General features: G+C 38.2%; 1 protein-coding gene across 10 annotated transcripts in view; it reads left to right on the top strand.

Moving 5' to 3' along the window:
- RUNX1T1 (RUNX1 partner transcriptional co-repressor 1) overlaps window positions 1-27,512 on the top strand; it is a 113,049-nt gene that overhangs the window by 81,931 nt on the left and 3,606 nt on the right. For all 10 annotated transcript variants that reach the window (XM_061995755.1, XM_061995754.1, XM_061995753.1 and 7 more), the window contains 6 exons: window positions 1,220-1,470; window positions 2,760-2,845; window positions 3,467-3,668; window positions 11,632-11,700; window positions 17,814-18,004; window positions 26,930-27,512. The exon at window positions 26,930-27,512 is cut by the window's right edge and continues 3,606 nt beyond it. In XM_061995755.1, coding sequence (XP_061851739.1) covers window positions 1,220-1,470; window positions 2,760-2,845; window positions 3,467-3,668; window positions 11,632-11,700; window positions 17,814-18,004; window positions 26,930-27,205 — 1,075 coding nt within the window. In that variant the 3' untranslated portion in view covers window positions 27,206-27,512. The remainder of the gene's footprint in view (window positions 1-1,219; window positions 1,471-2,759; window positions 2,846-3,466; window positions 3,669-11,631; window positions 11,701-17,813; window positions 18,005-26,929) is intronic.

Raw genomic sequence — 27,512 nt, 5'->3', positions numbered from 1 at the left:
GCAACATATCTTTTAATTTCCTGCTGGTAATTGCAAGATCTTACTTTGATCCTGTCTCCCACTGGATATTGGCAAAGATTTGATTTCATCTGTCCTCTCATTGACATTAAAAGAGGACCAATTGAGGGCAACAATTAATACACTGAGTGTTTCCCCACAGACAGTCCCTTGAGGTTGATTGGTTTGTGAAGGGCAGTTGGTTTTAACAGCAGGCAAACCAGAAAATTAGATCAAATATACTCTCCTGTCAAAATGACAAAAAATTGTGTTATTACTAGGAATATATATTGTACCATCGGTAAACTGTGGAGGAGAAAACTCTCTTTAAAAAAGTTTAGGATATATCAGCTGTTTAATAAAGGTTTTTAAAGGGAGGGATGCAACCGCAACAGTTTGTAATATAAATATCTAGTAACTCTTCTGTTCAAAGCTAATATTTTTTACACTTTGGTTATTCCAGTGGTAAAAAATCATCATACCTCAGTGTAACTAAGCTTTCCTTAAAGGGTTTGTGAACTAGTTGAGGGAACTCTTTTTTTTCAAAGGAAATCTCAAATGTTATTGAGGATTTGAGTCTAACATCTTCCTGCAAAATTAATAACAGTCACAACAACTTTGACTGAAATGGCACAGATGGTACAGAACTCTCTAAAAAAAGGCATTTCTCATCATCTGGAGTCATTCTTGCCTAAAGTCTTAGTGTACATTGATTTTGATGAGAGCCTATCCAGGCATTATGTATAGCTGACCTTCAGCACGCTGACATGTGCTACTTTAAGACTGCATCGTATTCTCTTGAAAAAACCCACATTTACTGAACTATGCATTTCCCCTAATCACTATATGCAACAGCACTACTGAAAGTAGGAATTTCTTGGCCTCTGAGTTTGTGTATCAGCTGATGGTTTCAACTCTGCAATTACATATGTGTCTTCCCACTAGTCAATGATTTCAGTGAAGGCTGCTTCTCCCCAGCTCCCTTCTTTAAGCCACTTCATTGGAAGACTCACCCTGATAGTATTTCTCTAGTTAGAGGGACAGACAAGGTGGATGTATCCTTTTTATATTTTGAATGAACGGTGTTTTGCAACACCACACACTTGGAGCAAAGTGAAAGAATAAACTTTAGTTCCTGAAGCTGCACATGTAGGTGGAGGTGCATGTTCCTGAGTAGCTGTACTCACTCAGTGAATTCAAGTTCCTTTTCTTTGTTTTTCAGAACCAAAGAAAATGGCTTTGACAGAGAGCCTTTGCACTCAGAGCATCCAAGCAAGCGGCCCTGCACTATTAGCCCAGGCCAGCGGTACAGTCCAAATAATGGCTTATCTTATCAGCCCAATGGTCTGCCTCATCCCACCCCACCTCCACCTCAGCATTATCGTTTGGATGATATGGCCATTGCCCACCACTACAGGGACTCATACAGACACCCCAATCACAGGGACCTCAGGGACAGAAACAGACCTATGGGTAAGGCGTGTTCATTTTCTGCATGTTTAGTTTTGGGTTTATTTTTGAGGGGGGATGTTTTTTTTGTTGTTTTTTTTTTTTTTTTTAAAAAAAAAAGATTTCTCTTTTATTTGTAATTATATTCTGTACTGTAAATAGAGTTTTTTGCTGATTAAATATACCCACCATTCAGATGTAGCCTTTATAGCTGTATGTCCTTTTAGCTGCTTCTAATGGTCTTATTTCAGATCTATATTTGAAAAAAGTGCATTGAATTGTATCATTATACTCTAAAGCAAGAGGCTCAGAAGGAGGAACAGCTTGTACTTTCACAGCAGTGAAGATGACATGGATACTCAGGTGTCTGGCAGGCAAAGATAGATTTTATTTTTCTTTTGATGCCATTTGTGATGATAGCAACATCACTGTAGCTTGATTTCAGCTGAGACCCAGAGGAAAGTTAGCCTTTCAAGAGGTATTTTCTGTGTGATATCTCAAGAGCATGGTGCAGCATGGGGATGTCTGCAGAGAATGCAAGCAGCAGAAGCACCAACCACACCCCACGCAGCATGTTTTGGTTTGACGAGGTGTCTGATGCTCTTGGATTTGCTGGGCTTGCTTCACATCTGCACTTACTATTCTTCCTTGTTTTAAACAAATTTCAATAAAAGATGAACATTTACAAATATTCAGCATCTGTATAGAGGAGATTTAACGAATAGGAAGTGTTGGTTCCTCTTGAGTGTTGATAATAAATACTGCCTTGGCTGTATCATGTTGTCAGCTGCTCTGATGTATGTGCTACATTTTAACCACATGTTGTTTAAACATCTGTGAAGGGATGAACTCTTAATGATGCTCTGTTGACATGGTAGTAATTACTGCATTTAATGAAATAACATTGAGTTTATACTAATATTTTTTCAACTCTCTGAAGTACAGCTAGTATTCGATACATTGAGTTACCAAAGAATTATCTTGCTGACTTCTTCAAGTAGTGCAAATGAAAAATTACATATTATATTCTCTCTTATATGTATATTATAATTGTATTTGGGAAGAAAGGGTTATGTCCATTTTTGAGAGATCATCTTGTAACCTACAGAACTTGAAGAACAGTAGTATCTTGTGTGGAGAAAAATGCAAAAGAGAACTTAGAGCAAAGTTTTTAAGCAACCATTTATTTTTGTGGTGTCATTTCTGATACTAAACCAGGCAATGTATGAAATATTTGTCTGATAGACTCTATTTGTTTCCCCACCTCCCAGGGACTCCCAACATTGTAAACATGATTTGCTCTTTCTTGGCAGGATTGCATGGCACACGTCAAGAAGAAATGATTGATCACAGGCTAACTGACAGAGAATGGGCAGAAGAGTGGAAACACCTTGACCATGTAAGGGCTAAATATACCATTTATGTATAATTGTTTGAAAGGAGGCCTTCCATGATAGGAAAAAAAAGTATTTCCTTTAAAATAAATCTGAATCCCAGGACAAATTTTGAAAACATGGGTAATTAAATCAGAGGGTGTGATGTTCCCCATTAGGTAGCTCCTACCAGACCTTGCTGTTAAGTGCCTGCTGCATTATCCTTATTATTATAGGCTGCCAAAAGGGGAATGGACTCTGCTCTGTAACCCTGTATCTGGGACACATTGGATTTGTCTTTGAATTTATTAGCTTATGTAATATATGTAGGCACCAGTTCTGGACCAAATCTCCTGACCTCTCTGGTGCCATGTGATATCAGTGGTATGACTACAATTCGTTCAGTCTTTTCTTCCTTGTCTTTGCCCTTTCCTCCAGAAATCTATAGCTCTGCAGTTTGGCATCACCAGTTAAACAGGAAGGGATTGTCATTTTTAAAACAAGACTAGAGATTTTTAGCTGTATTTGAGTTAACAGGGAGGGACTCCTTCATTAATAAAACCCAGGCGTGCAACACGTTAATGTTTTCTCCATTTTTCTGTCAGTTTTGAATAAAATGTTCCTTCTTGTTTCTTTGCTGTGAATAGCTGTTAAACTGTATAATGGACATGGTGGAAAAAACTAGGCGATCTCTCACTGTACTACGGCGCTGTCAAGAAGCAGATCGTGAGGAGCTTAATTACTGGATACGGCGGTACAGTGATGCAGAAGATTTAAAAAAAGGTGGTAACAGCAGCAGTAGTCATTCCAGACAGCAGAGTCCAGTGAATCCAGACCCAGTTACATTAGGTACAGTATCCTCACTAAAAATTGTATACCAGTCCTCTTTCAGTTCAGCTAAGTGCTGAACAAAGTTTGTATTTCTTCTTATGATTCTTCTTTCATTGAGGTATTCTGATGAAATATTCTCCTCTGCTGACTACTGAATTAACTATAACTTTTATGTCTTGTTTACATGTAGAATTTACGTGTGGGTTTTTAGGAGATGTTTCGCAATTTGCTTTCCAGCAACATCTGAGAGCGGTGGGACAAGAGGACAGACTGTCAGATAGGGGTGGCAGAGCAGTGAGATGTGTGCCGACTCTCCATCCCTTCCATCTCCATCCCTTGCCTGCCTCTGTAGGTGCTTCTGGATTGTTAGCACTGTGAAACCAAGAGCTTTCACCTTCTCTAATCAAATTACTTAAGTTGGAATTTGTCTTTCTAAGGAAATGAAAGGAGATAGAAAGATACAGGCACTACTCAGCTGTAAATGTTTTCAATATTAGAAAGAAACAACATCTGGAATGCCTACAGCCATGCACACATGGTCCTCTCAGGTCTGTGTCCAGAACTGCAGCTCATGCAGATGTGTCTGAGGTGATTTGGGTACTGCTCACTGCGGAGCCCCTCAGAGCTTGGCTGAAGCTGCAAGGCCCACTTAAAAGGAGCAGACCAAAAGGTTGGACTTTCACCCCCTGCAGTTCTTCAGTCACATTAACACATTACCTCACATAACTACTCTGCTGTGTAAAAACAAGCTTTGATTTTGTGATCTTTCTGTAATTTATTAAGTTGGCAAGCTTCTACCCCATCCCTCTCTTTTATGGCTGGCATGGTAAAGAAACACATCTTTGTGATGCCTTTTTATTGTTCTCTGCTCTTTTGAGGAGAACAGCAAACTTGATTGCTTGTCTTATGTTTATCTTGAGGAAAAAAAATTGTACATATTGAATGCCATCTACTCAAAATCATCAGGAACTGGTCATTATTAGAATTGTACCTGTGTGTTATTTTACAACTATGTTTTATTTAAAGCTGTTTTTCCCTTTTGCTCTGAAGAATAACTTACTGAATTGAAAAGTTATTTAGTTGTAAATAGAAAAACAGAAAAACAAATCTAATGCCCTTTCCATGTTCCTCTTGATAAATCTCTAGAGTTATCACTAATATTTAGTGCCTCTTGATAACAAACAGACCTTTCTTAAGTGTATCTCAAATGATCTGAGGCAATAGCTCTATAAATTAGCTTCACTCAGTGAAAGAAGGGGTTATGGAAATGCTGTTCCCAACTTTCATTAATAAGTCTAGTCTCTAGAGGAGCCCTTCTCAGAAAGAAGCATTCACGTAATGGCTTGTACGAATAATGTTAAATGTAATGTAAAGAAAGACTCATAAATATGGCATCTGAAATGTCGATCACATCTGCAGATTTGGGAAGAATGCTTGTGAGGAAGGCCCTGGATCAAGAGCAGTAACACTCTTCTTTAATAAAACTATGTGATGCAAAAAGAGCTTTTAAATACAGTTAGTAGGTTAAAAAAAAATGAGGAAACTGAATTTTTGTAAATTCTCCAAAGAAAGTGGAAGTCCAGACATTCACCAAAACTTTATAGGTAATGGTACAATAAAAAAATAGTCATAATCACAACAAGAACAAAAGATAAAGTGAAGATCAAACATACAGTTAAATCCCTGTATTACGATTTTGTTTGTGTATTTGTCAAGATGACTTCTTGGAAACAGCAAAGTCTATTTGCTTAAAAAGCCATAAGGCACAACCTTTGGCATTGGCCACGATGGTCACCAGTGCACTATGATGAGTACAAGTAGTTGGAGTGAGTCCATTTCAATTTAAAAACATCCATTTTGATTATTTGGCTTTAAACAGTACCTCCAAGACCCATAGACATGAAACTTGGATTACTTCAGTGATGTAGCATACATGTCAATTGTAGATGTTGATAAGTGTTTTTGTCTGACATATAAGGCAGAAAATACTTTGGAGTTTATGGAAAGGCAATCCTAAGATTTCCTCAAATCTAGTAGTAATCTAGTTAACAAAATTAAAACTCTTAACATTCAAAGCTATAATAAAATATAAACAGTGTCTCTGAGTCTTGAGATGCTGTTCTGTTAAGGGCTTTTTATTTTAGTTTTTAAATGAGGAGGAGGGCTTGAAAAAATCCTCCAGTATTTTAATTAAAAGTGCTTCAACATGTAATTTTTTTTTTTTCTGCAGAGATTCTAAGTGTCAGTTATTCCTCTTTGTGTTTTGTTTTGTTTGATTTTTTTAAAATGAGGTAATCTAGGTTATAACAAACACATTATAACAAATACATTTTGTCATCCCCACTAGCAAGAGAAAAAAAAAAAGAGAGGCCATATAGATACCTTGTCTGTTCCTTTGTTTCTTTTTCTGTCATCACTGAGGTGGTAAGTTCTCGCCATAAACACTATGCCACAATCTTGATATAGATAGTTCTCACTGAAAAACTCTGAGCTGAAATTTAGCATAGATAAAGTTTGAGTACAAAAGAAATTGAAGAAAATTTTGGTCATCATTTTGTCCTTTTTTTTCTGCTAAAGATTTTTGTCCTTCTTTTAATTTGACATCCCTGTAAATCATTTTGAGCTTGACAGTTTGAAGTAGCTGATCAATATATTTCTGTTGATATTTTTAATTAAGAAACCAAATGAAGTTTTTGATCATTCATTTTAATGCAATGTAATCCAATACATGCATTAGCCAGCTACAACAGGTTACAAGCTCTCATTAGTATCCAAGAGTGTGTGATAAAATGGGACCATTCTTTTCAGCCTGAATAATACATGTTTATGAAAGTCTAAAAATGACTCAGACTTTATATATATTCACTTGATGAACTGTGATGGTCTATGAAGTGAATAATACATCATCCAACTCCTTCATTTCTGCTGAAGAATTTCAGCACTACATACTGCAGCAGGACTGCAACTTTCATCCTAATAGTGAATAATTACACATATCAAGACATTGTATACTGAAATACACACAGTTGGATAAATTAAAGATGAGGGTTCTTCAACATTGTGGGTTATAAACAAGATCTATAACATTATTGAGTGCAGCTGTGGCTCTAGATAAGTGGTATAGCCATACATCAGAAAGTCTACAGCAACGTTGATATTTTGTGTCTGTTAAATTTATCTGAATGGAAATCTTACAAAACTCCAACCGAGGAGTGCCAATTCCTGCAGGATTTGCCCAAAGAAGCCAGAATACTCAGAAGTGTATGAATTTGTAAAAAACTCATAGGTTGGCCATTTCTTAACATGATTTTAAATGTTAACCCTTTCAGAGATAGTTTACATTTTATCAAATGTTGTTCACCCCTCATATTTTCAGTGTTATCCAGAGCATTCCTGCTAGTACATGTGTATTCATGCTGTGATTATAAAACCTTTCGTTTGCCATTTGCAGATAGTCAGCGTTGCTGTGATATGAATGATATTCTCAACATGAGCTGACGGGAATGCTGTGAATACCACAGTAACAACTATACCTTGTAATTCTAGAATGTAAAACCTCTGTAATACTGGTCACTGATGATATTAAGTATTGCTCTTAATCCACTCGTAGCACAGGAGGTTCAGGCTGTATTGTGACGTACCGAATCACACACTGTTAGATAGGGCTACTGCTGCAGAAACACTGTGTGTTTATATTCTCAGAATTCAGTTCTAACTTGATCCTGGTTGAGGATGATTCAGTAAAACAGTACTGGTGTGGTTTTCCTTTTGAAATTTTTTTAAACTGAGAACACAATTACGTTTTAACATATTTTCACACATGTTCAAGGAGTGTTCGTAGTAGCCACAAAAATATGTTTAAGAGAGCAAAGAAGGGCAAAAATGTACATAAAGATACTTGAAACTTATGGCTCCTGACAAGGTTAGCAAGGTAGTCTTCAGAATGATATCTGTATATTTCGTTAACTGGAGTGGCACACTTTTGATATTTACTCTTACAAACAAGGCAGGAAATATTTGATATTTGTGGCTCTGTTTTTTGTTGTGTGTCCTATCAATGGTGTTATGGGATAGAATGAAGCAAAACTTGCATATGAAACACAAAAAATAGAGAAATACATATAAAAGCATATATGTTTAATATATGAACTAATCTATAATTCAGGTCTGTAGTTGTAGTTATTTATTTGTAGTTTTTATTATTTGTAGTTTTTATTATTTTAGCCATGTGTTTGCTATGGCATATAAGGTATTTTTCTCACTGCCAGTATTTTCATAAATACAATAAATTCCATAAGATCTTCAAAAGACGATCCATTCATCTATGTTTCTTAATTTTTTTTTTTTTACTATAGACTTGGATGTCATTGTCCAGTGATAAAACTTTTTTTTTTGTATTGTCAACCCATCTTCTCTTCCTTCTTTCCAAATATGGATTGGGCATTTTTATAGATTTGAACAGATCTTTTCCTTTCAAGTCTTTTTATTCTATTTTCTTGGGTTTGGTCCTTATTATTATTATTATTATTATATGAGAGTTCATATCCTTTATTTGGTCCTAGCTTTTCTTCTCATTTCCACTTCCCAAATACTTAAAACTCTCCACATCTCTTTCAGTACCTTCAGCACCTATTCTCTTTATCTTAAAACCATGGAAAATAAGCAGTCTACAAGATATCTGTATCATTAAACTACAGCGACATGGTTAATAAGCGTGTGATTCTTATAGTTCAATGTGTCCTTGAAATAAATACATGAAAACATATTGTTCCAATAGGGTTTTTTTAATGACTGTTATTGTGCATATTTAAAAAAAAATCCAGAATAGGCTAAAAATAGTACATTTTCTATATATTTTACAAAATACATAATGTCGTCCCTGCAGTTCAATAGAATGTGAGGGGTGAATCTGATACCAATTTTTGTGTCTTTTCCTCACGTGGATTTTTATGCCCTAGTCCAAGAACTTTCTTACTGAAAATTTATTTATTTCACGTTGACTTACAAAATTTAAAAAGATACTTTTTTTTTGCTTAAGCCTTTTACAGACAAGCATTGATAACTCCCAGGTATTTTTGCTTTTTATGGTCCTTGTTGGGGTTGGGATTTTTCATCTGGTTCAATAAGAGCCAGACTGTCTATCAACAAGTGCTTTCAAGCTATGCCTTGCCATTAATTTCAAGTCAATTCAGTAGCGCATCCGATTGTTGCATTTTCACCACACACAAACCTTGGTATAAGGTCTGACATGTAAATCTTTTTCTGTTATCATTTTCTGTACGAGCTGTCTTGTCACTTCAGATTCCTCCTAATTTTGTGTTTTCATTCTGTTTCCTTTCAGGCAGAATTTACTTTGACTTCTGTGTGCTGCAGTCAGCCAGATAATATAATGCATTCTTCTCGTTATGGCTTTTTGCAGTTGGTTTTACTTGTAGTATTTAGGGAGTTCACTGAATTGCATTGCTTTTGGTTTGAGTTTGCTCGGACTCTGAGTCCAAGTTAAGATCTTCTGTATTTTAGTTTTAGTAATCCGAAGGACACCTTCCCTGAAAAATAATAGTATTGTGAGACTTAAATCCTCTTGTCATGTCCTGTAGTTTAGTCCCAAAAAGACGATTGTTTTCATGGACTCATCACCACTGACTAAACAATAGCCATGTGAATATTTTTATTGCTTGGAAAATATGTTTTTAATTATCTTTATAAGTGCTTCTTGTCTGTTTTTTTTTGTGTGCCATTCCAAACTATGGGAAAGTCTCTCATGAGCTCTTGATTTAATCTTCTTGCAGAGGATCTCATTCCTCATGTAAATAATTTGTGGTTAGAATAAGAGCTTGATTGATGTTTATGTTTTGGAAATTTTAACAATTAGCTGGCAATCTGCTCATCTATGTCATTGAATTCCATTTCTGGAAAGTCATGTGTACCAAAAAATCAGCTCCACATCCCATTATTTTTTAATACCAAGTACCACGGTAAAGGATTTGAATCAAGGTCATGATCTCCTTTCATTAGATGGCACTTTAAACAGCAGACAGGAAAACTCAGCACAAAGTACAAGACGTGAATACAGCAAACCCCTTGTTTTGCCATGTTTAAAGTCTGGTTGTGTCTTTTCCTGCAGATGTTGCAGGAAGCGCAAGTAAGAGTGTTTTAATTTTTCTTGAGCTTTCAAGCAATGTTTTCTGCTGTCACCTCTGTCCTTGACTGAACTGGCATTGTGTCCTTAAGTCTAAAAGCCTTCAATGGCTGAGAAAAGTGTACACAATGACATTTCTTGTCTCCAGAATCCCACAAGCCAAGTGGTAATGAGAATTTCCCCAATTTCAGCATCAGGTCTGAAGTCCACTTTTCAACTCTATTAAGCCAATGTAAATAGCTGTTTCTTGCACATATGCCCCATCATTTTATACTCAAGAAATGTGAAACTGCCTACAAAAAGGCACTTTGTTTTCATCCCGTGCTTTAGTGACAAACAGAAGTGCTGGGGAAATCCGCTCAGCTGCCTGTCAGATGGAAAGATTCAGTCCACCCCGTCAGTGTCTGCAGATTGATGTGCTATAAACTGCATCTGTGGAACAGGGCACAGGGACTGGGATTCCCTGCGCTCTGCACAGCTGAAACAAACCCTGTCATTTCCACCTTTGTTAACTGTCTGGAGTATTAAATGTCATCTTTTGAATGTATTTAAGTTTTGGAGCCTACCATATGTAAACAATACTGCCATACATATGTATGGTGGGATTAAAAAATTATTTGAAAAACCTAATTATTTAACCTTTTTCTTAAAAATACTAGTTTTTACCAACTTAGCAAATAATAACTTTAAGATACAAAAATTAATATATTTAGTAAATAACAATATTTAAAGAGTGACGTGTACTGTTATGTTTCAAACTGATCAGACATCAGACAGGATATTTAGTAACATGTCTAAGAAGTTTAAACTTTAATGTAATAAATCAAGTTATTTTATTTTGATGACTGAATTCTGTCACAGAGGCAATAATAATCATGACAATGAACTTTTATGTGGGTTTGTTGTTTTTTTTTTTAAATTATTCTGTATTACTTTGAAAATATGTCATCAGTTTAAAAATTGTATTTGAAAAGAGCAGCTTTTCATCTGTTGAGAATCTGTATGCTAAGTTTCAGGCCAAAGTTAATTTTCTTTCTCTATTGTCTGATCACATCTTTGAAGTCCGCGTGGAGGGAATCTTGCTGATTTCAGAGCTCTTAGACTCAGGCCCAGAGGTTAAACCCTTTGAAAAAAAAGAGGAGGGGGGGAAAAGAGCTGTCAAAACGTGATTGAAATATATGGGTGAATTATGAGCTTCAACTCCAGTGGAGGTTGTTTGGCAGCATATGTATTTAGGGTCTTAACCTGAAGTTAAAGGTTCTATTTTTCAAACTTGTGCAGCTATGTTTGCCAATATGGCCTCAGATATAGGAAAGCATAGCTCTGAACATAGAGAAACACCCCTTTCTTTTTCTGTAGACAGCTTATTTGGTCACCAAAATGACATCTTGGCTTTTATCTCTGCTCGTCAGTAGCCATTCTGTTTTCACAGAGCAGAAGTGCCAAACCCGGACTGTTGCCCTCTTTCTTCTCCCTTTTCGTAAACATAATGACAAAGGATGAAACACGTCACTCCCTCAGTTGGTCTCACAAAGCCAGCCTTAAAAGCGTGGAAACTGTCATATTCAGTTGACTTGAAGAACTGTAAAATGCCAGTCTCAGCTTGGCTCAAGATGAGACATTCACATGCTAAACATTGGTCTGGTCTATGTCTCATTTGAGAGCTACATCTGTGGGATGTGTTTTATTTTGAGTAAAGAAAAACTTCATGTGATTCTTGTAGTCTGAGTGATAAGTAATGAGCAAAGGTATTTCTCTCTAAACCTTCCTCTTCACAAGTAAGCATTGCTTATAATGCTCTTTCTTTTTCCCTCTGCTCCCCTCCCACCCTCCCGCCTGCAGAATCGCATCGGGAATTCCTTCACAGGCCTGCGTCTGGATACGTGCCAGAGGAGATCTGGAAGAAAGCTGGTAAGAACTGTTTAAAAACACCAGCTTAGTCTTCTGGCAGCTGTGTGCAGTTGTTAACACACTAATGTGAGGAATGGGAAGGGGAAGTAAAAAAAAAAGCTTACTAGTAGCAAGAAGAAATTGTGTTTAATAATCTTAAACTGCAACTGATCAGGACATGAAATAATCTTTATAATAGAAGTATCTGCTGCTGTAGTTAAGGGAATATCTGTACTTCCATTCCGGACTCCTATTTTCAGAGGTTGTAATGGTTTCAGGCTGCAACTTCAGTCTTTCAGACTTTCAGTCTGTTAGCAATTAAAAAAGAAATTTGTGTGAGATTTTTTTTGAAACCTTCAAGGTGCTTACCTAGCAAAGGTAAGAATTCCCAAAGGAGAGGAATAAACCTAAACATTATATCTGTTAAACAAAAACCTTCAGCTATGTTATATAACCGTGCTTAATTTTAGAAGGATTTGTGCCTCTCAGTCCCCAGTGAAGTCTGTGCTCATAAACCTCTGAGTTTTCTATCGAGTAAGCAAAATTGCATCTCTGCAGCTGCTTGGGGTGGTTGCATGGGTATTGACGACATCTTCCCTGAGCTTGGAAGGCACCATGGGCAGATGTTTTAGTTGTGCAGAGTTTTCTTTAACACTTTGAAACTCTACCTGAACACAGGAGTTTCCTGATGAGGATCCAGTTGCAGTGCTGGGGCTAACCCTTTGCCTTTTCGAGATTGATATCAGAGCTTTCTTGTTTTCGGAGGGGCCAGGAGGTAGCTCTTGAACTCTAGTGAAGTAGTTGAGCTTCTATATACACACTCATACACAAACCCTTGTTTTGAACACCTGTATAACCATGAAGTCTGCAGCAGCTGTCTGAGCAGGAGTTAATGATTAAATGGCAAATATGCTGCAGTTTTGATGCTTTCTGATCAAATCTGTTAGATGCTTGCTGCTTTTTGATGTATTTTAAACTAAATGCAGAACATGTGTAAAAATGTTATGCTGGTGTATTGTTGCATCAGACAAAAGTTCGGGATTTTTGCATGGTGTGAGTTTTATCATGTAAAGCCTACATTTGACAGTATGGTAATTAATATTTTTAGAACAATTGCATTTTCTATGAAAGATAACAAAACAGTCAACATTTTTTCTTCTCTCCAAAGAAAGTGTAGCCTTTGTAACTCAAAGCCCCAAAGTATTTTTGTAGTTCATTTTGCTGTATTTATGTTAACATCTTAAATGAAAATAAGGAAAAAAAATGCAGTCCCAAAAACCTCAATAAGAAGAGCACCGTTCAGTTGAATTTCAGGAGCTTTATTCCATTTGCAAAATGTAGGCTTTAATGTCATTTGGCATATCAGGTTATTTTTGACTCCTAGACGCAGTACAGTAAAAGAATAAAGAATCTTCATAATCTAACAGCATGAGTTAATTGAAGCTTTTGGCATGAGTTCTAAGCATTGGGCATGCTTTCACATTGTGTATATCCACAAATGGTAGTGTACAGGAGCTGTGACATGTCATCTTGTGAACATATAAGTCATTTGTTCCTTTGAAACAAAGTTTTTCCTTTGGTCCCATTTCCAGTCTCTGTTTCCATGCTGGTGTGGGTTTAGATCTGATTCCTTGTGTTTAACTGAGCATGGATGTGAATTGGAGAATAAAAAAAAGTCTGCCTCTCTTACAGGATGGATACCTGTGTCTGCTACTAAGAGCAGTAATACATCAGAAAGCACACTGCTTTTCATAAATCATGACCCTTAATTTTCAGGAGGGTGCACTGATGTTGGAGGTCTCCACGATTTCATAATCAATTGAAGGCAGTAAAAGTGCAATCCAGCTCTCTAAGAAGGGGTATCTAGTGCCATTTGAGATGCTCCATAGTTTTCTAGCTGGGGTGCAACTGACAGTCAAAAAGGCTGCAGATCTCTCACAAGTCATATTTTCTGGCTCAGTGTGGATGTCTTGTTATATCAAATGTCCATAAAGACCAATATGTAGACAACTGAATCAAGTATAAAAGTCTGATTGTGATGAGGAATCCGTTGAACTGAAAGAATTTGGCATAAAAGCTGTTAATATGCAACCTTAAAAAGCATGTGAAAAAGGGATTCACTTTAAACTTTTGGAGATTGATAGATTCCATTCTTGAAATGTACCAAGTATGTACTTTTGTGACTGTTTCAGTGAGCACACAGTATGCAGCACCTTGTGAATTGAAGGCATGTGAGCCCGGTTCAGTTCCATACAGCAGTAGAAAAGAGTCATCCGTGCCCTGATTCACCTAATTGAATTACAGATGTGTGGATGCAGTGTCTAAGCCAAGTTATTGGCAGTCAAGAGAGGGGTAGGCATATGAACAGGATCAGTCAGATCATAGATTGGATGACTGGTTTCTGGAAATACCAGTTTCTTTTATTAAATGCTGAGGGGATCCCAGACCCATTGTGGGCTGCTGCCTTAGCTGCTTTCTGTGTTGTGAAGAAACTCTCTTCCAGTCATCCACTATAATTTAGTAAAGCCAGCTGTACACGGCAGTCCAGATGGAAGCTCTGGGGTTACTAAACAGATGTGGAATGACCATACTTTGTCATATAAAGACAATAAGACCCTTGCACATTCTCCAGGGCAGTCCTGAGAAAGAGATGGTGCATCTTAGTGTGTGAAGCAGGACCTTCTTTACTAGGGTCAGCCTGGCAGTGAGATGATGCAAAATGTCATGATGGCACAGGACTGTACCCCTACCCACCTCCTTCTTTTTCTCAAAATGTGGACCGAGTGCCCATGATGTGAGAGAGGTTACCAGGAATTGTCTGGGAGAATCATCATACTCTGGGTTATGTACAGCAGTCAATGATGAGTAGAGTACCTCTCCTGAGTCAGCTCCAAGGACTCCCGATCACACCAAGTAACACCTTGTCCATCTCTCATGAGTTAGTGCTGGTCAAAGGGAAAGAAGGTTCAAATTGTGTTCCTAAAATAACAGAGCAAATTTATGCCGAGACTGTTCAGCATTAGTGAGAAAATGGAGGATGCAGATACTTCATTTTATGAAGTATCTTAGATACTTCATTTCAGAAACCTTTGGATTTATGTTTTCTGATACTGGAATCTAATAAACTTCCTTTGACTGGAAATGCAGAGACAGGATGAATGCTGGTATCATTCTTGGTCTTCTTAGCTCAGCACTGTCAGACAAATACAATCTCCTTCACTTATCACCCATAACTTTTGCTTCACAGATTTTATTTTTATTGTTATCTGAAACTATGAAGCCCACATTCTGTGTCTATAAAAGCTCTGTAGGCAGTGGAAATATTTGTTTTGAGAAGAGGTGCAGAATATCAGTGATAAGAAATTTATTTGGGCATTCAAGAGTTCATAATATTGAAATAATGCTGGCTAATTGTGAACAAACCCCATGACATATTTTAACTATTTGTTTTCCACTTAGTATAGCACAATACAAATCCTTTTGTCAAAGTTAATGCAAATACTGAAGTCCAATCCATAGTTTATGTCAATTAAAAAGTATCAGTCAGGCACATGGCCTCGTAGAAGACTTTTAGCATCTTCACACTCTTAGAAGCTTTGCAAAAAGCCCAAAAGTAATGTAGAAATTAGAATATAAGGTTCAATTTCTATATCTGGACTGAAAAGAAGTAGATTATGTAGGAGGAAAAATGATAAAATTACAAGTCTCTGTAAAATGTTAAGAGTAGTGTGCTACTGTTTAATGTAATAAACTGTCATTTCTAACTACTGCAAACACCTCAACCTAAAACTAAATTTATGTGATGTAATGAAAGTGCATCACACCATACAAAGATAATTTCTGCTCATAGCAAATATCAGCAATAATACAGATTTTCACAAAGAAATCCACTTTGTTAGTAACTGCAGTTCATAGAAACCAAACGTCTGTATTTAAGTTGCCTCATTTTTATGAAAATGGTAATAAAATTGCATCTGTATGTTTGCCTGTGTATATTTCTTTTCTCACAATCAGTGAATGTTTGCAGTTGGTAATAAATATTCAAGCACCTTGCAAATGTCCTACCAATTCCCTTTGCTGATCTGTGTGCGCCTGTGGGACTAGAATAGGAATGCATAATTTAAATATAAATTGCCTGATTTGCATATACAATTAGTCTAGCTACAGCTTTGATCGTAAGCAAAAATTATTGTCCTGTATTGCCACTTAGATAGAATTTTAATTCACCTTGAATATTCAAAGTAAATTAAGCCTTGGCTGTATGGTTGAAGGGTATGATTTTCCCCTCTCCTGAGGCTTTCCCCTAAACAACGTTTATGGTAGGGTAACATAAGGGCATATTTTCAGCCTCATAAAAATAAAGGCATAAGTTTTATCTCTAAATCTCCTCCCCCCCACCCCCCCCCCCCCCCGCCAACTTCTGTTGAAACATCTCTCGCTGACATGCACACGCGTAATGCTCACGCACACATGCTAACAGAGCTCTCCTTTCAGTTTAATTCAGTTTTAGTCAGTACGTGGCTTTAAGTTTTTATTGTCATTTCCTTGATAACTGAAAATGGAGACTTTATGTAGCTCTTATTTAAATAACAAGTGCAGAGTTATGAGACATAACTCAAACAAGTTATTAGTATCTGTATGTAAGAGTGAGGTCTACGTGCATGAGCTTGCACTGAAATTGATGGGCTAAATACCTGGCCTAAAATGCAAACCCATAGCAGTTGAAATAGTTAGGTTTTAATCTAGAGTAAAACATTTTTTATTAGAAATCTATGTTTTTAATTAAACAGAACATTTAATTAAGGTGGTTTTTAAGTGGGTGAAACAATTAAGTGCAAACACTTGAATGAAACATGTCATAATTAGATTTAATAGAGTGTTAATTGGTACTAGGTTTGCCAAGTTAATAATTACTGCTTATTAAATTTTCAATTAATCATTGTCATTTTGCTTTGAATAAAGATGAAAATTAGATAAACTAATTCAGGGGGAGGATGGTTTCCTTGTTAATTAGAGCAGTTAATTAAAAAAAAAAAAGAAATTACTTGTTTTAGTTGTCAATTAAAAGACTGTTCATTAGTAAAATCTTTGCACTCTTCCCGCATCAAAACCCAAATAACTTATTTGTGACAATCCATGTTTTCCGGAATAAAAGATGTGATGCCAGTGTATACCAAAGGAACAGCTTATACCGACTTAGTTATTTTACAAGAAGCATGAAGATTTGAATTTAATGAAGCGGTGTGCCCCTGCTCAGTGTTAATTGTGCACTGAAGCCTTGCTGGCAGTGGTGTTCTTGAGAGCTCGACAGAGCCAGGAAGTCAAGTCTTCACAGTCTAAACATGGATTTCAAGGAGAGATCAAGAGGTCAAACAAATGTTCATAAACAAATTTTAATTTTGGCTCATAAAATTATATGTTCAGGAAAAGGTATTAGACCGGGGATTCAGAATTTTAAAATAAACTCGTTGGGTTTTTTTAACTACAGGCATTTGTTTGTTAACATATGGGGAAAAAGATTGTTAATGACTAGAAATCCTATCTTAATTTCCAGAGCTTAAACGTACATTTTTGAAAAAGTCTGTAATATTATAGCTTAAATAATAAATCTTGCCAGGTACATTCATAACTCTGGTGTGCTGCAAAATCAATTTTCCAACTAAAATGCTCAAAAAACATTACAAAAATAACGTGCCAGAGATCTGAAATGTCTGTACTTAAAGAAGTACTGATTGTGAATCAAAATAGCAAGAATCAACACAAGTGTTGGAAACTTTGGTGATGGGGAAGTAAAGAAGCAGCTATCTGATCTTGCAGAGCCTTGAGAAACCAAGGTCCTCTGTGTCCTTGAGGCACCGGAACAGGATGCCCAGAGAGGCTCCAACCCTGAAGGTGTCAAGGCCAGATTGGATGGGACTTTGAGCAGCCTCGTCTAGTGGAAGGTGTCCCTGTCCATAGCAAGAGGATTGGAACTAGATGATCATTAAGGTCTCTTCCAACACAAACCATTCTATTATTCTATGAAAATGAAGACTCTCAATGTAACAGTGTATATGTTTCTTGTCACACATCAGTCCTGCATAGCCCTGTGCCAACTATCTTGTGCTGATGTGGATTTCTCCCTTCCTTTGCAGAGGAAGCTGTCAATGAAGTCAAGCGTCAGGCGATGGCCGAGTTGCAGAAGGCAGTGTCAGAGGCAGAGCGGAAAGCTCATGACATGATCACCTCCGAGAGAGCCAAGATGGAGCGCACCGTTGCCGAAGCCAAGAGGCAGGCCGCAGAGGATGCACTTGCTGTCATCAATCAGCAGGAGGATTCGAGCGAGGTAAGGCCTTCTCTGGGTGGGCATCACTCGTGACTGCGCTCCATCGGTGCACCTCAGCCACTCCTGTGACGTGGGATTTGACTGCCAGCCATTAACTGCTTGCACAGTTGCTTACGACACATATTTGAGGTGCATACCAAGCTCCAAATTGTCTCGGTTAAGTTGTAATCTGAGCCCAAAATAGCTAGTGAATAGCTGTTCTCACCGTTTAACTGCAGTTCAGGTTACGTATAATGCACACACACTTCAGCTCTAATTTAACTTTTCAGTGGGTTTTATTTATAAAGCTCTTCAAACTACCATGATGAATAGATAACAAGATTGCTCAGCAGAAAATATTTTACACTGAAATCTAATTTAAACAAAGAAATGATTAATTTAAGAGATTGTATAGCAAGGTGGCTAAAGCTTGTCTGGGATAAGTGTTGGAGGTAGAAGCGATCAGCAAAAGGTAATGGCTGCTGCAGGACAGAATATGAATGTAGATTTAAAAGTATATCCTTATTTTTTGAATGTGTTGCTTTGGCTGTAGGGAGTATTTGAGAGTTGAGTAGTGTGCAAGCAGGATTTGGAAAGAGAAGAAATAAACTGAGAGCAACAAAGAGTAAAGCATGTTTAAAAAATAACAAAGAGTTAACTATGTTAAGACTTGATATTGTTTGAAATTTGAGAGTGGAAGACAGTATGGGACATCCAGCAGCACGACTAGCTGGAAGCGGGAAGTAGAGGAACAGCCTGTGTTGAACCAGTGCTCTAGCAGTGTAGATAGCAATTAAATTTTACATCCATTACAGAAAAACAACATCCTAAGTTAAAACTGCCCTCAAAAACAGGCATGACAAAGAAATTACATCAGTTAAAGTTATTTATATATAATCTTCATCTCTCAAGGACACCAAAATGACAGAATATTACTTTCATGAAGTATTTATTGTTCTCGTACTAAGATCTTGGCTGTAGTAAAACCACTTTTCAATATACGTTCTAAATGTTGGAAAAAAGAGTAGATAGTAGTACCTGTTTATCTGGGAACATGTATTTATTTACACTAGTGTCAAAGTACTTTTCATGGGCTGGATGGGCAGTGGTGTAGAAGAGGCACTGAAGTTGAAAGATACAGATGAGCTCGCTGCAGCGTGCTGAGAAAAATGGCAAAAATCACGAGCAGATAAGTCAGTGGCATGCTGCAGTCTGCATCCATAATTTGAGAGAGCATAAGATTTTAATTCATACCAGGCTTCTTTGGAGATGAAAGACCATTGTGGGATCACTGAATGCCCAGAGTTTCTCCTTAATGTGTAGCAGATGAATAACAAGGAGACAAAAGGAATTGATTTTCAGCATCTGAAAGTTTCTCAGGAAGAAAGGGACTAGGGGAAGTGTATGTACCCTTTAAGTACTAACTGTTCCATTGTAGATTAAATGAGACATAAATTCAATTTATTGGCATTTTGTATCTGAGATACTCAAGGTCGTTTTTCTTGCACTATGTTCATAGAAAGGGCGTTTGTCTGACTTAGCATCATTAAAGAGCTGTCATTTTGTGTGTGTGTATACGCAAGAGACTCCTATTGTTAAAACCAAAATTCCAAAGGTGAATGCCTTTGGAGGAAACAGCAAACTGAAGGTGTTTAGTGAACTAATACGACACAGCGGTAGGCAGGACAGAGGAAGTGCTTATGTGCCAACACGTAGGTCCCATTCTTCCACAAGCAAATGTTCTTCCAAAGGAATGTGCGTGCTCTAATTAATGCTGTAATTAACTCTTGAGCAGTGATAGCTCTGGGAAAAGCTGTATAACAATAGACATCTTTACTTCTTCTCCAGCAGAATTACCTATGAGGTTGTTCACTTCTTGGAAACAGGGCTTTAAAAAATGGTAAATAATTCTTGAATTGTGTTTTAATGAAAAGTGGGTTATGGATGTTCTCAAGGCCGTGTATCCTCAGGGAGGATACAAGCCTGCTAGACCTAGAAATGAGGTCTGAAAATGTCCTGGTCCTGCAGCTTTCACCATTGTGGTCATGAGTGACACATGAGGGTGGCTGTTCTGAGTTGAAAAATGCAAGTTCTAGTAAACCTGCAGAGAGAGCTCAGGTTTGCTCAGTTTCTGTTTTCAGGTGCTTCATAAATTATGAAGGGAGATGAGAATGATACTTATTTGAGAGTTAAATGTGTCTATTAAGTTTTTGTAAGTAGTTCCTCTTTGGTTTTTAATGACTCCAGACACTTAGGACAATGTTTCTCATGGTTACCTGTTAACTGGAGCTGTCCTTTTCTTTTTTTTGTATAACTCCTGTAAGAATGGACCTGATTTTTCCTTCATCTTTGAGGACAGGAGATTCAGTTTTGACAGTGTTTGAAAAGCGTTTCTTTGGAGATGAGATGTTGTGTTTATTGGGGATTAGAAATAAAACTTCACATTTGCTTTGGTGTTCATTATCTCTGGATCTCTCTGTGAACATCTGTCCCCATTTGTCTAGTGTAGACTTCTCTCAATTTACAACTGTCTGCAGAATGCTTCCAGCAAGGCAGATTCCTATGTACTTACTGAAGGTGCTAGAGTAGTATTTCTAGGGCTAGACTATTTCCAGTTACTGCTTCTGCAGTCTTACAGGTCTAGAGGAAGGCTGAGCATCACTCCTCATTTCTTATCCTTGACGGGATATTATGCCAAGGCCTGCAAGAGAGCTCAGTATAAGCTGCTGTATAATCTCCACGCAGTTCCTGACAGAATTTCTCCCACGGGTGTCATTTGTTCTTTTGGCTGTTGAAACAATAAATGGAGATGGGAATTTGGCACCAGATTTCTAACGTATCAGATATAATTTTTGTCTGATATGGCCACTCCCCATCTATTGGCAAGGTTTCTCCCTTATAGCTCTTCATTTGTGATTCACTAAAATGCAAACTCAGCCTAGCTGAGGCTTCTTAAAGCTGCTGTAGGGTGAAAACTTTGTGGCATGACTTTGATTGCAGTCTTCTCCAGAGCTCAAAGTGATAGCTAGTACTAAGACTCACGATTTTTGTAGTGATTATAATTTTAAGATAACACGTATTCTCCCCATCCAAGACCTTTCAGAAATCTCACAAAGAGAAGTAAATTGTTTTCTTAGATTTTTTTCTTGGCTTTTTTTTGTAGATTTGTTTGGGGATTTCTTTGTGGTTTGTTTTGCTTTTTTTTTTTAAACCCAGAAAAAGTAGCATTCCCTGAGTGCAAGATTGTCTGCAAGAAAACAGTGTTGGGCATGTTGAGCTGAGCGGAGCCAAGTAAATGGGGCTGAGGACAGTGAGAGTACTAATGGAGAAGGTGTGATCACATGGGGGCATCTCAACTTATAAGAAGTGGTCTGCAATATTTTTAGAATTACCATGTTACATAATATGTTTTAAATTTCTGACCCTGACCTGATTCCTTGTTGAACTTGGTCTTTGCTAATATTTGAATTGTTCAGTATGATTTAACTCACAGTGCTTCACTGTCTGTACATTTGCATTCTGTAGATTTCCATAGTTTCTCAGCATAAGCCCTTGTGATTCCCCAGGACATATTCATTGTTTTCTGTTATTCGAATAAGAGATTGGTTGAAGACTAGCTAACAGAGCACATTGCTGTTGGAAAGCAAAAGGACAGGAGAAGGCCTACCTGTCAGCATGGCTGTTCCTGAACCACAAATTATTTCTTTATCAGTTCCTTACAGTTGCTTGACAAAAGATGACCCATTCATCAGAGTTGACTTGACTAAGTACAGGAACATGTGTGAGCAGTCTATTCTTTAATGACATCCATGCTTGCTTTGGCTGCAATGTACTATTGTGCAAATCAGTTTTAATAGTAAGGGTGAACAGCTTAGCAAAGAGACCAGATGCCAAGATTGGAGGGGGGGAGGGGCAGGGATCATCAAAACATCTGTCTGTCTGCTCTTGATATAAAATGCCACTAAAAACTCTGACACTCAGTGTTCTTCTTCACTTTTCAGTAGGGTGGGGTCTGGGGACGGGGAAGGAGCACAAATGTTTTGATTCTCTCTTCTTAAAGCAGATGCTGACATCTGTTTCAACATTGCTTTTAAGAGATATGTAATGTTAGGGCTTGTTTATATTGCATCAATTTATGAGTGTGTGAGTATCACACCTGACATTTTAAAGACAGCTTGATTCAGTCTCTGCTGACCAATCCATTGAGACTGTGCCAGCAAACCTGACAGAGCATCAGATGCTGTGATCAGGGAAGCCTAGTTTTTAGGCTGGTATTAGATTTAACACCTAGGTCAGCTAATGATTAATGTTTTTTTGCTGGGCATCTCTTAGAAAGTTACCCTGCAATGGTTGGTGGGTGGTTGAGAGGCACTAGAGCCATGTGCTCTGCACAGGATCAGTCCAGATGCGATGTGAGCATTGGCACTGCCCCAGACTGCTAAGCTAAGCCTGGCTAGCCAGCTTGCATTTCTCTTCCGTATGCTTCTCTGCGCTTCTGTTTTCAGGATTTAACTTCTCTCCTGCTGACATAGATGTACTTTACACAATAAACAGTGATAAGTGAGGCTTTTAGTAGAGGCATCTGAATGTCTGGATATCTTTGTATGGAGCGTGGCATTTTGACACAGCGTGGGAATTTCCAAAGTACCAATGTGTTTCCCTTTCTAATGGATCTTGGATAGAATTTTCATAAAGACCTTTGCTGGTTTTCTGCACTGGTGATCAGTAGCTCATACAGTATTCATTCACACCACTGGGGTTTCAGTAATTTCTAGATATTCTTTTTCTTGTGGTTAGAAATGATAGAGTTTTGCATACCATGGGCATTGCAGAACTGGGAAAAATAAAATCTGGGTTCTTAGTGTCCAGACATGCCTCCTTTCCTAGTAAACTGGGGAAATCCAGAATTTGTCAAAGATGACAGAGCATGTTTGATACTGTAGCAGCATTTCAAAGTTCATCATCTCTTTGACATATCACAGTCCTTTTGGGGTTTTTTTCTTCTTTTTAAGCAGGCTCTACACTGAGTGTCAACTGGAGGTGTCAGAGGAAAGCAAATACTCAATTGTGGTTGAATATTTCAAAGGTGAAAACAACTATACAGGCAAAATTATGGACAACTATGTGTGTTGGTAGTGGAGACTACTGAAATGGAGACCATTTGTTTATAAGAATTTTCATGATGACAAACAGAAGCCTCTGAGTTCTGTTGTTTGAAGATGGAAGCTTAAGTGCATGAGAATTAAGAGTCTGACCTAAGATAAGGCTCTGACCTAAGACTGACGCTCCTTGCACTTGAAAGAGGAGCATGTAATATGATAGGTGGCATAAATTCGGAGTGAGATTCCCATCTGGTGTAATTTAGCCCAATTTCATTGAATTAATCCATTTTCAAGTTAGTGAAGTTAAATTGAATTATGTAGTCTGAGAATCTGTCCTTTTGTATAACCCTGCTGTATCACAGGAAAATCAATGCAGAGTTGAACTGTAATCCAGTCCTCCTCATAGTTTTAGCTACATCTGGAACTCTGCAAAGCATGAGCTGGAAGTGTAGGAAGTCACTACCTAAAGACATTGAAGGTAGATCAGGAGAGACTTTGAGACTTCTGTTACTCCCTTTCCCAATGCATGATCAACTCTAGCTGTATCGTTCCTGTAAGATACCTGCTTTTCCTGTGCTTTAGTGATGGAGATTCTCCAGTATCTCTGGGCAATTTGTGCCTGTCCTTGAAAAACAAATCTCATAATACCTCTTTCCAGTTTTTCTCACGTCTTTTTACATTTGTAGATGTAGGTGTGTTCATTGCCTGTTTCAGTGTAATAGCCTCCAAGATGTTTGGGTGATAATGACCCCTCTCAGGCTGCCACTTCTCCTTAGGTTTAACAGTTTGACTTCGTTCAGTCTCTCCTCGTAGCTTGTGTTTGTCTGACTGCTGGTTATTTTGGCTCTTTCGCTGTGTTCTTTTCTTTTTTGTCTTATTTGACTTGCTGTATTTGCAGTAAGTTGTCTCAACCCAGACAGTACTCCAGGCTAGGTCTTGCCAGTGCTAGGATGTGGAGAGTCTTAAATGAGGTGAAAAGCTGTCCGTTGTCCTGCCTATGAGCCCTTATGTGGTGATTGGCAGCTTCTCACCAACATGACGTTATGGTCCTCTGTTACCTGAGATGCTGACTGCACCGTCCAACCGGGCTGCTGCTGCATTTTGCTGGTACCTGCTAGAGCTTCCCAGGAAGGAAGATACTTTGAGCATACTCAATATGGTAGGGAGCTCAAGCTCTGTCCGTGAGGTCTGGGCCAATTGGAAATATGTGGGCAGAGGCAAATGAAGCACAGCCCAGGCTATTGGCTGGCATTTCAATCCTGGCTTTTCTTCATTAGAATTTGGGCTCAGGAGCTATCAGAAAGCAGTGTGAACAGAAAGCTTGTTTCCAAACATTATGGTGCCCAAGCCTGATCTTTACTGCTGTTTTTCACTGCTCTCATGTGGGAAGGAGCAATAAATGGCCACAATGGTGAGGGCTGTGTAGGGCAAGGAGCTCTGCACAGCTACAATCACAGTGCAGTCTCCCCATGGCATGTGTGCTTGTTTATGCTAATGTGCACTGTAGTAATTTTTAAATGCACTAAGTTGTTGCAGACATGCAAGCTGTAAAATTTATTTTTAAATTCCTGTATTTTATATACTCTTAATTCCCACAGTTACACTAAAGATGTAATGACCTGTTAAATTAGAAATAATATGTCCAACGGACAAAATCACGTAGCACACAATGTAGGACACGTTAAGTAATCATGTAAGGAGCCAGCTGAGAGCATTTGTCACTTCACTGAAGTCTTGCACTATGTGTCACTTGTTCTGTACAGGATGATAGTTAATTGGTGACTATTTTAATAAGAAAGTTGAACCAATATAGTTAAAATCAATCAACTATTTTCTGAGATCAATTGAGATCTTGTGCTAAGATACTGAAGTATTGTACGGTGGCTCTGGTCACATCTGGATGCAGTTCTGTCTATACAGATAGGCCCTCTCCAAAAAGCAAAGCAAAATGAAGATTCTCCAGAAGCAAGCCTATAGCAACTAAATAGATATTTGGATAGAAAGTTTGACACCCTTGTAATAATTCGAGCACAATTAAAGAGCTCGCTTCAATGTTGCAGTCAGATCTGTGCAAGGGAGGGATTCCTGCACCTGGGCAGGTTCTGGCTGACAGCAGCAATTTTCCATGTGCGGAAACATGTCCTTTCAGAAAAGCTTGCATGGGGAGGTTTTGCACGTGTGTGTTGGTTTTCAAATGAGAGGATAAAGGGAGATATGGGGCAAACTCAGGACTGACCATTGATTGGAAATGAATAGGTAGGAGGTCAGCAGGCGTTGGCAGTAGGTGAATTATTCTATGCAAGCAGAATTACACTGTGTTTACCAATAGCAGCACAAGCATCAAGCTGGCAAATGAAACTTTCACCAGTAGGATGGAACTACTGAGAAATATTAGTTTAGTAAGACAAATAATCCAAGTGTATAACATTTTGTTCTCTTTCTGGTCAGTAGGATGTGGCATTGTATCTCTTTGATGTGCTAATACAGACTTGCCAGGTCATTTTACTGTATGCGTAAATACGTCTGTACATGCACATATTCTTGTACAGTGTTCTAAATGACTTACTTATTTTTTAATTGTGGAGATAAAAGGTCCTGTAAAGAAAAGGTGTTCAAGAATAGTGAAGCTATCCATTTCCAAAGGTAGTTTTACCTCTCCAGCACTGGACAGAGTTTGAGCAAAATGAACCTGAAACAATGAACACTGAATCAAAACCAGATGATGGCAGACAATGAGTCTGAATTCCTGACATTTAACTACCAGAAACATCTGTTTCTGTGTGTTGGTAATTCCACCTTTTTAAAAAAGTGTTTTTAAAGATGGGAACAATTTGATGAATTAAAAAAAAAGTTCCCAACACATGTATATGTAATTACCTGGTTTAGTCTGTGAGTTTAATCAGTATGAATTGCGAATGCTATGTACATTTGATTTCAGTCTCAAAGAGCAATTGAGCACTGGACAGTTACTCTTCCCCATCTGCCAGTATGTGCCTATGCCAGTAAAAGAGCAACCAACTAACACCCCACCGCCCCACTCCAAGAAAACCAGCAAAAGAGGAAGAATAGAACTAACACATGACTATTTTCTAAAGAAGCCACTTGACTCTGATTGAATGTCTAATTTCCTTAAAATGTTGTTTTGGATTTAGCTCTTTGTTTGATTCAGAAATTAAGAGTTATTTATTTTTTTAACGTAGTTGAGGAATATCACTTAAAGATTGGCCGTGTTCCAGCATCCAGCTGGCATAGCTATAGTGTGTGTGAAAGTGAATAGCATACATATTCTGTGGTGGCTTCCCCAACCTGCCAAAGATTTAGGCTCCAGCTTAACTGTTGACTGCCAGAAGTGTCACTGAGTCAAACGGCATTTCTCAAATGATGAAAATTGAAGTTTTCTGGGGATAACAAGTCTTGCTTGTGGGTTAGGTCTTTTTTTCCCTTTGTTGGCTTTCATTAGTCCCATTCCACTTTTGAAGAAGCCCTTTTTTGTGTGTACATGTTTCATTATTTGTCTTAATAACTGGCAGAGGAGGCAGCTCAAGTTTTAGTGAAACTTTCTGTTAGTTAGCATGCTTCTGGTGACTGGACGTAAGGGCATACTTGGAGTTTGCTGGTACTAGCAAAGAGCCGATTTGTTCTTGCCCAGTTTCTGAGGACCAGAGTCTGCCAGGTGACTGGAGCTGCCGTACAACACTTTCAGCCACCCAAGGCAGCATCTGCTGATCCCTTGGCCATTGTTAGGTAGGGGGTTGGCTAGAGGTTACTTGACAGCTGCTTCTAATACATGGTTTAGGACACCAGCTAATTTCGCCCATCTCTCCCCCTCCTCTTTTGCTTCTAGAGTTGCTGGAACTGTGGCCGGAAAGCTAGTGAAACCTGCAGTGGTTGCAACACAGCACGATACTGTGGCTCATTTTGCCAGCACAAGGACTGGGAGAAGCACCATCACATCTGTGGACAGACCCTCCAAGCCCAGCAGCAAGGAGAGACACCAGCAGTGAGCTCCTCCGTGACGCCCAGCAGCGGGGCCGGGAGCCCCATCGACACCCCACCAGCAGCCACTCCAAGGTCCACCACCCCGGGAACCCCGTCCACCATAGAGGCGACTCCTCGTTAAAACCGAACTCGGAACTCTGAAAACAAAAACACAACAAAAAACCACAAAACCAATTCCTCATCCTCAGATGCGCAAAGATTTTAACTGAACTGTCGCATTTCAATACTTCAATAAGGAAGAACTTACTGTATCTTGAGGTGGTAGAAAATACAGAAGGCCAGTAACGGGTCATAATGACTTATTGTGGATAACAAAGATATCTTTTCTTTAGAAAACTGAAAAGAGAGCAGAGAATATACACAAAATGATAGATTTGACCTCCTCCCTGTTATTTTCCAGTAGCTGGGATTTTAAACTAGATGACCTC

Source organism: Colius striatus, chromosome 4 (genome assembly GCF_028858725.1).
Source record: "Colius striatus isolate bColStr4 chromosome 4, bColStr4.1.hap1, whole genome shotgun sequence".
Classification (NCBI taxonomy): Eukaryota; Metazoa; Chordata; class Aves; order Coliiformes; family Coliidae; genus Colius; species Colius striatus.
This window is presented reverse-complemented; position numbering and strand designations above follow the sequence as displayed.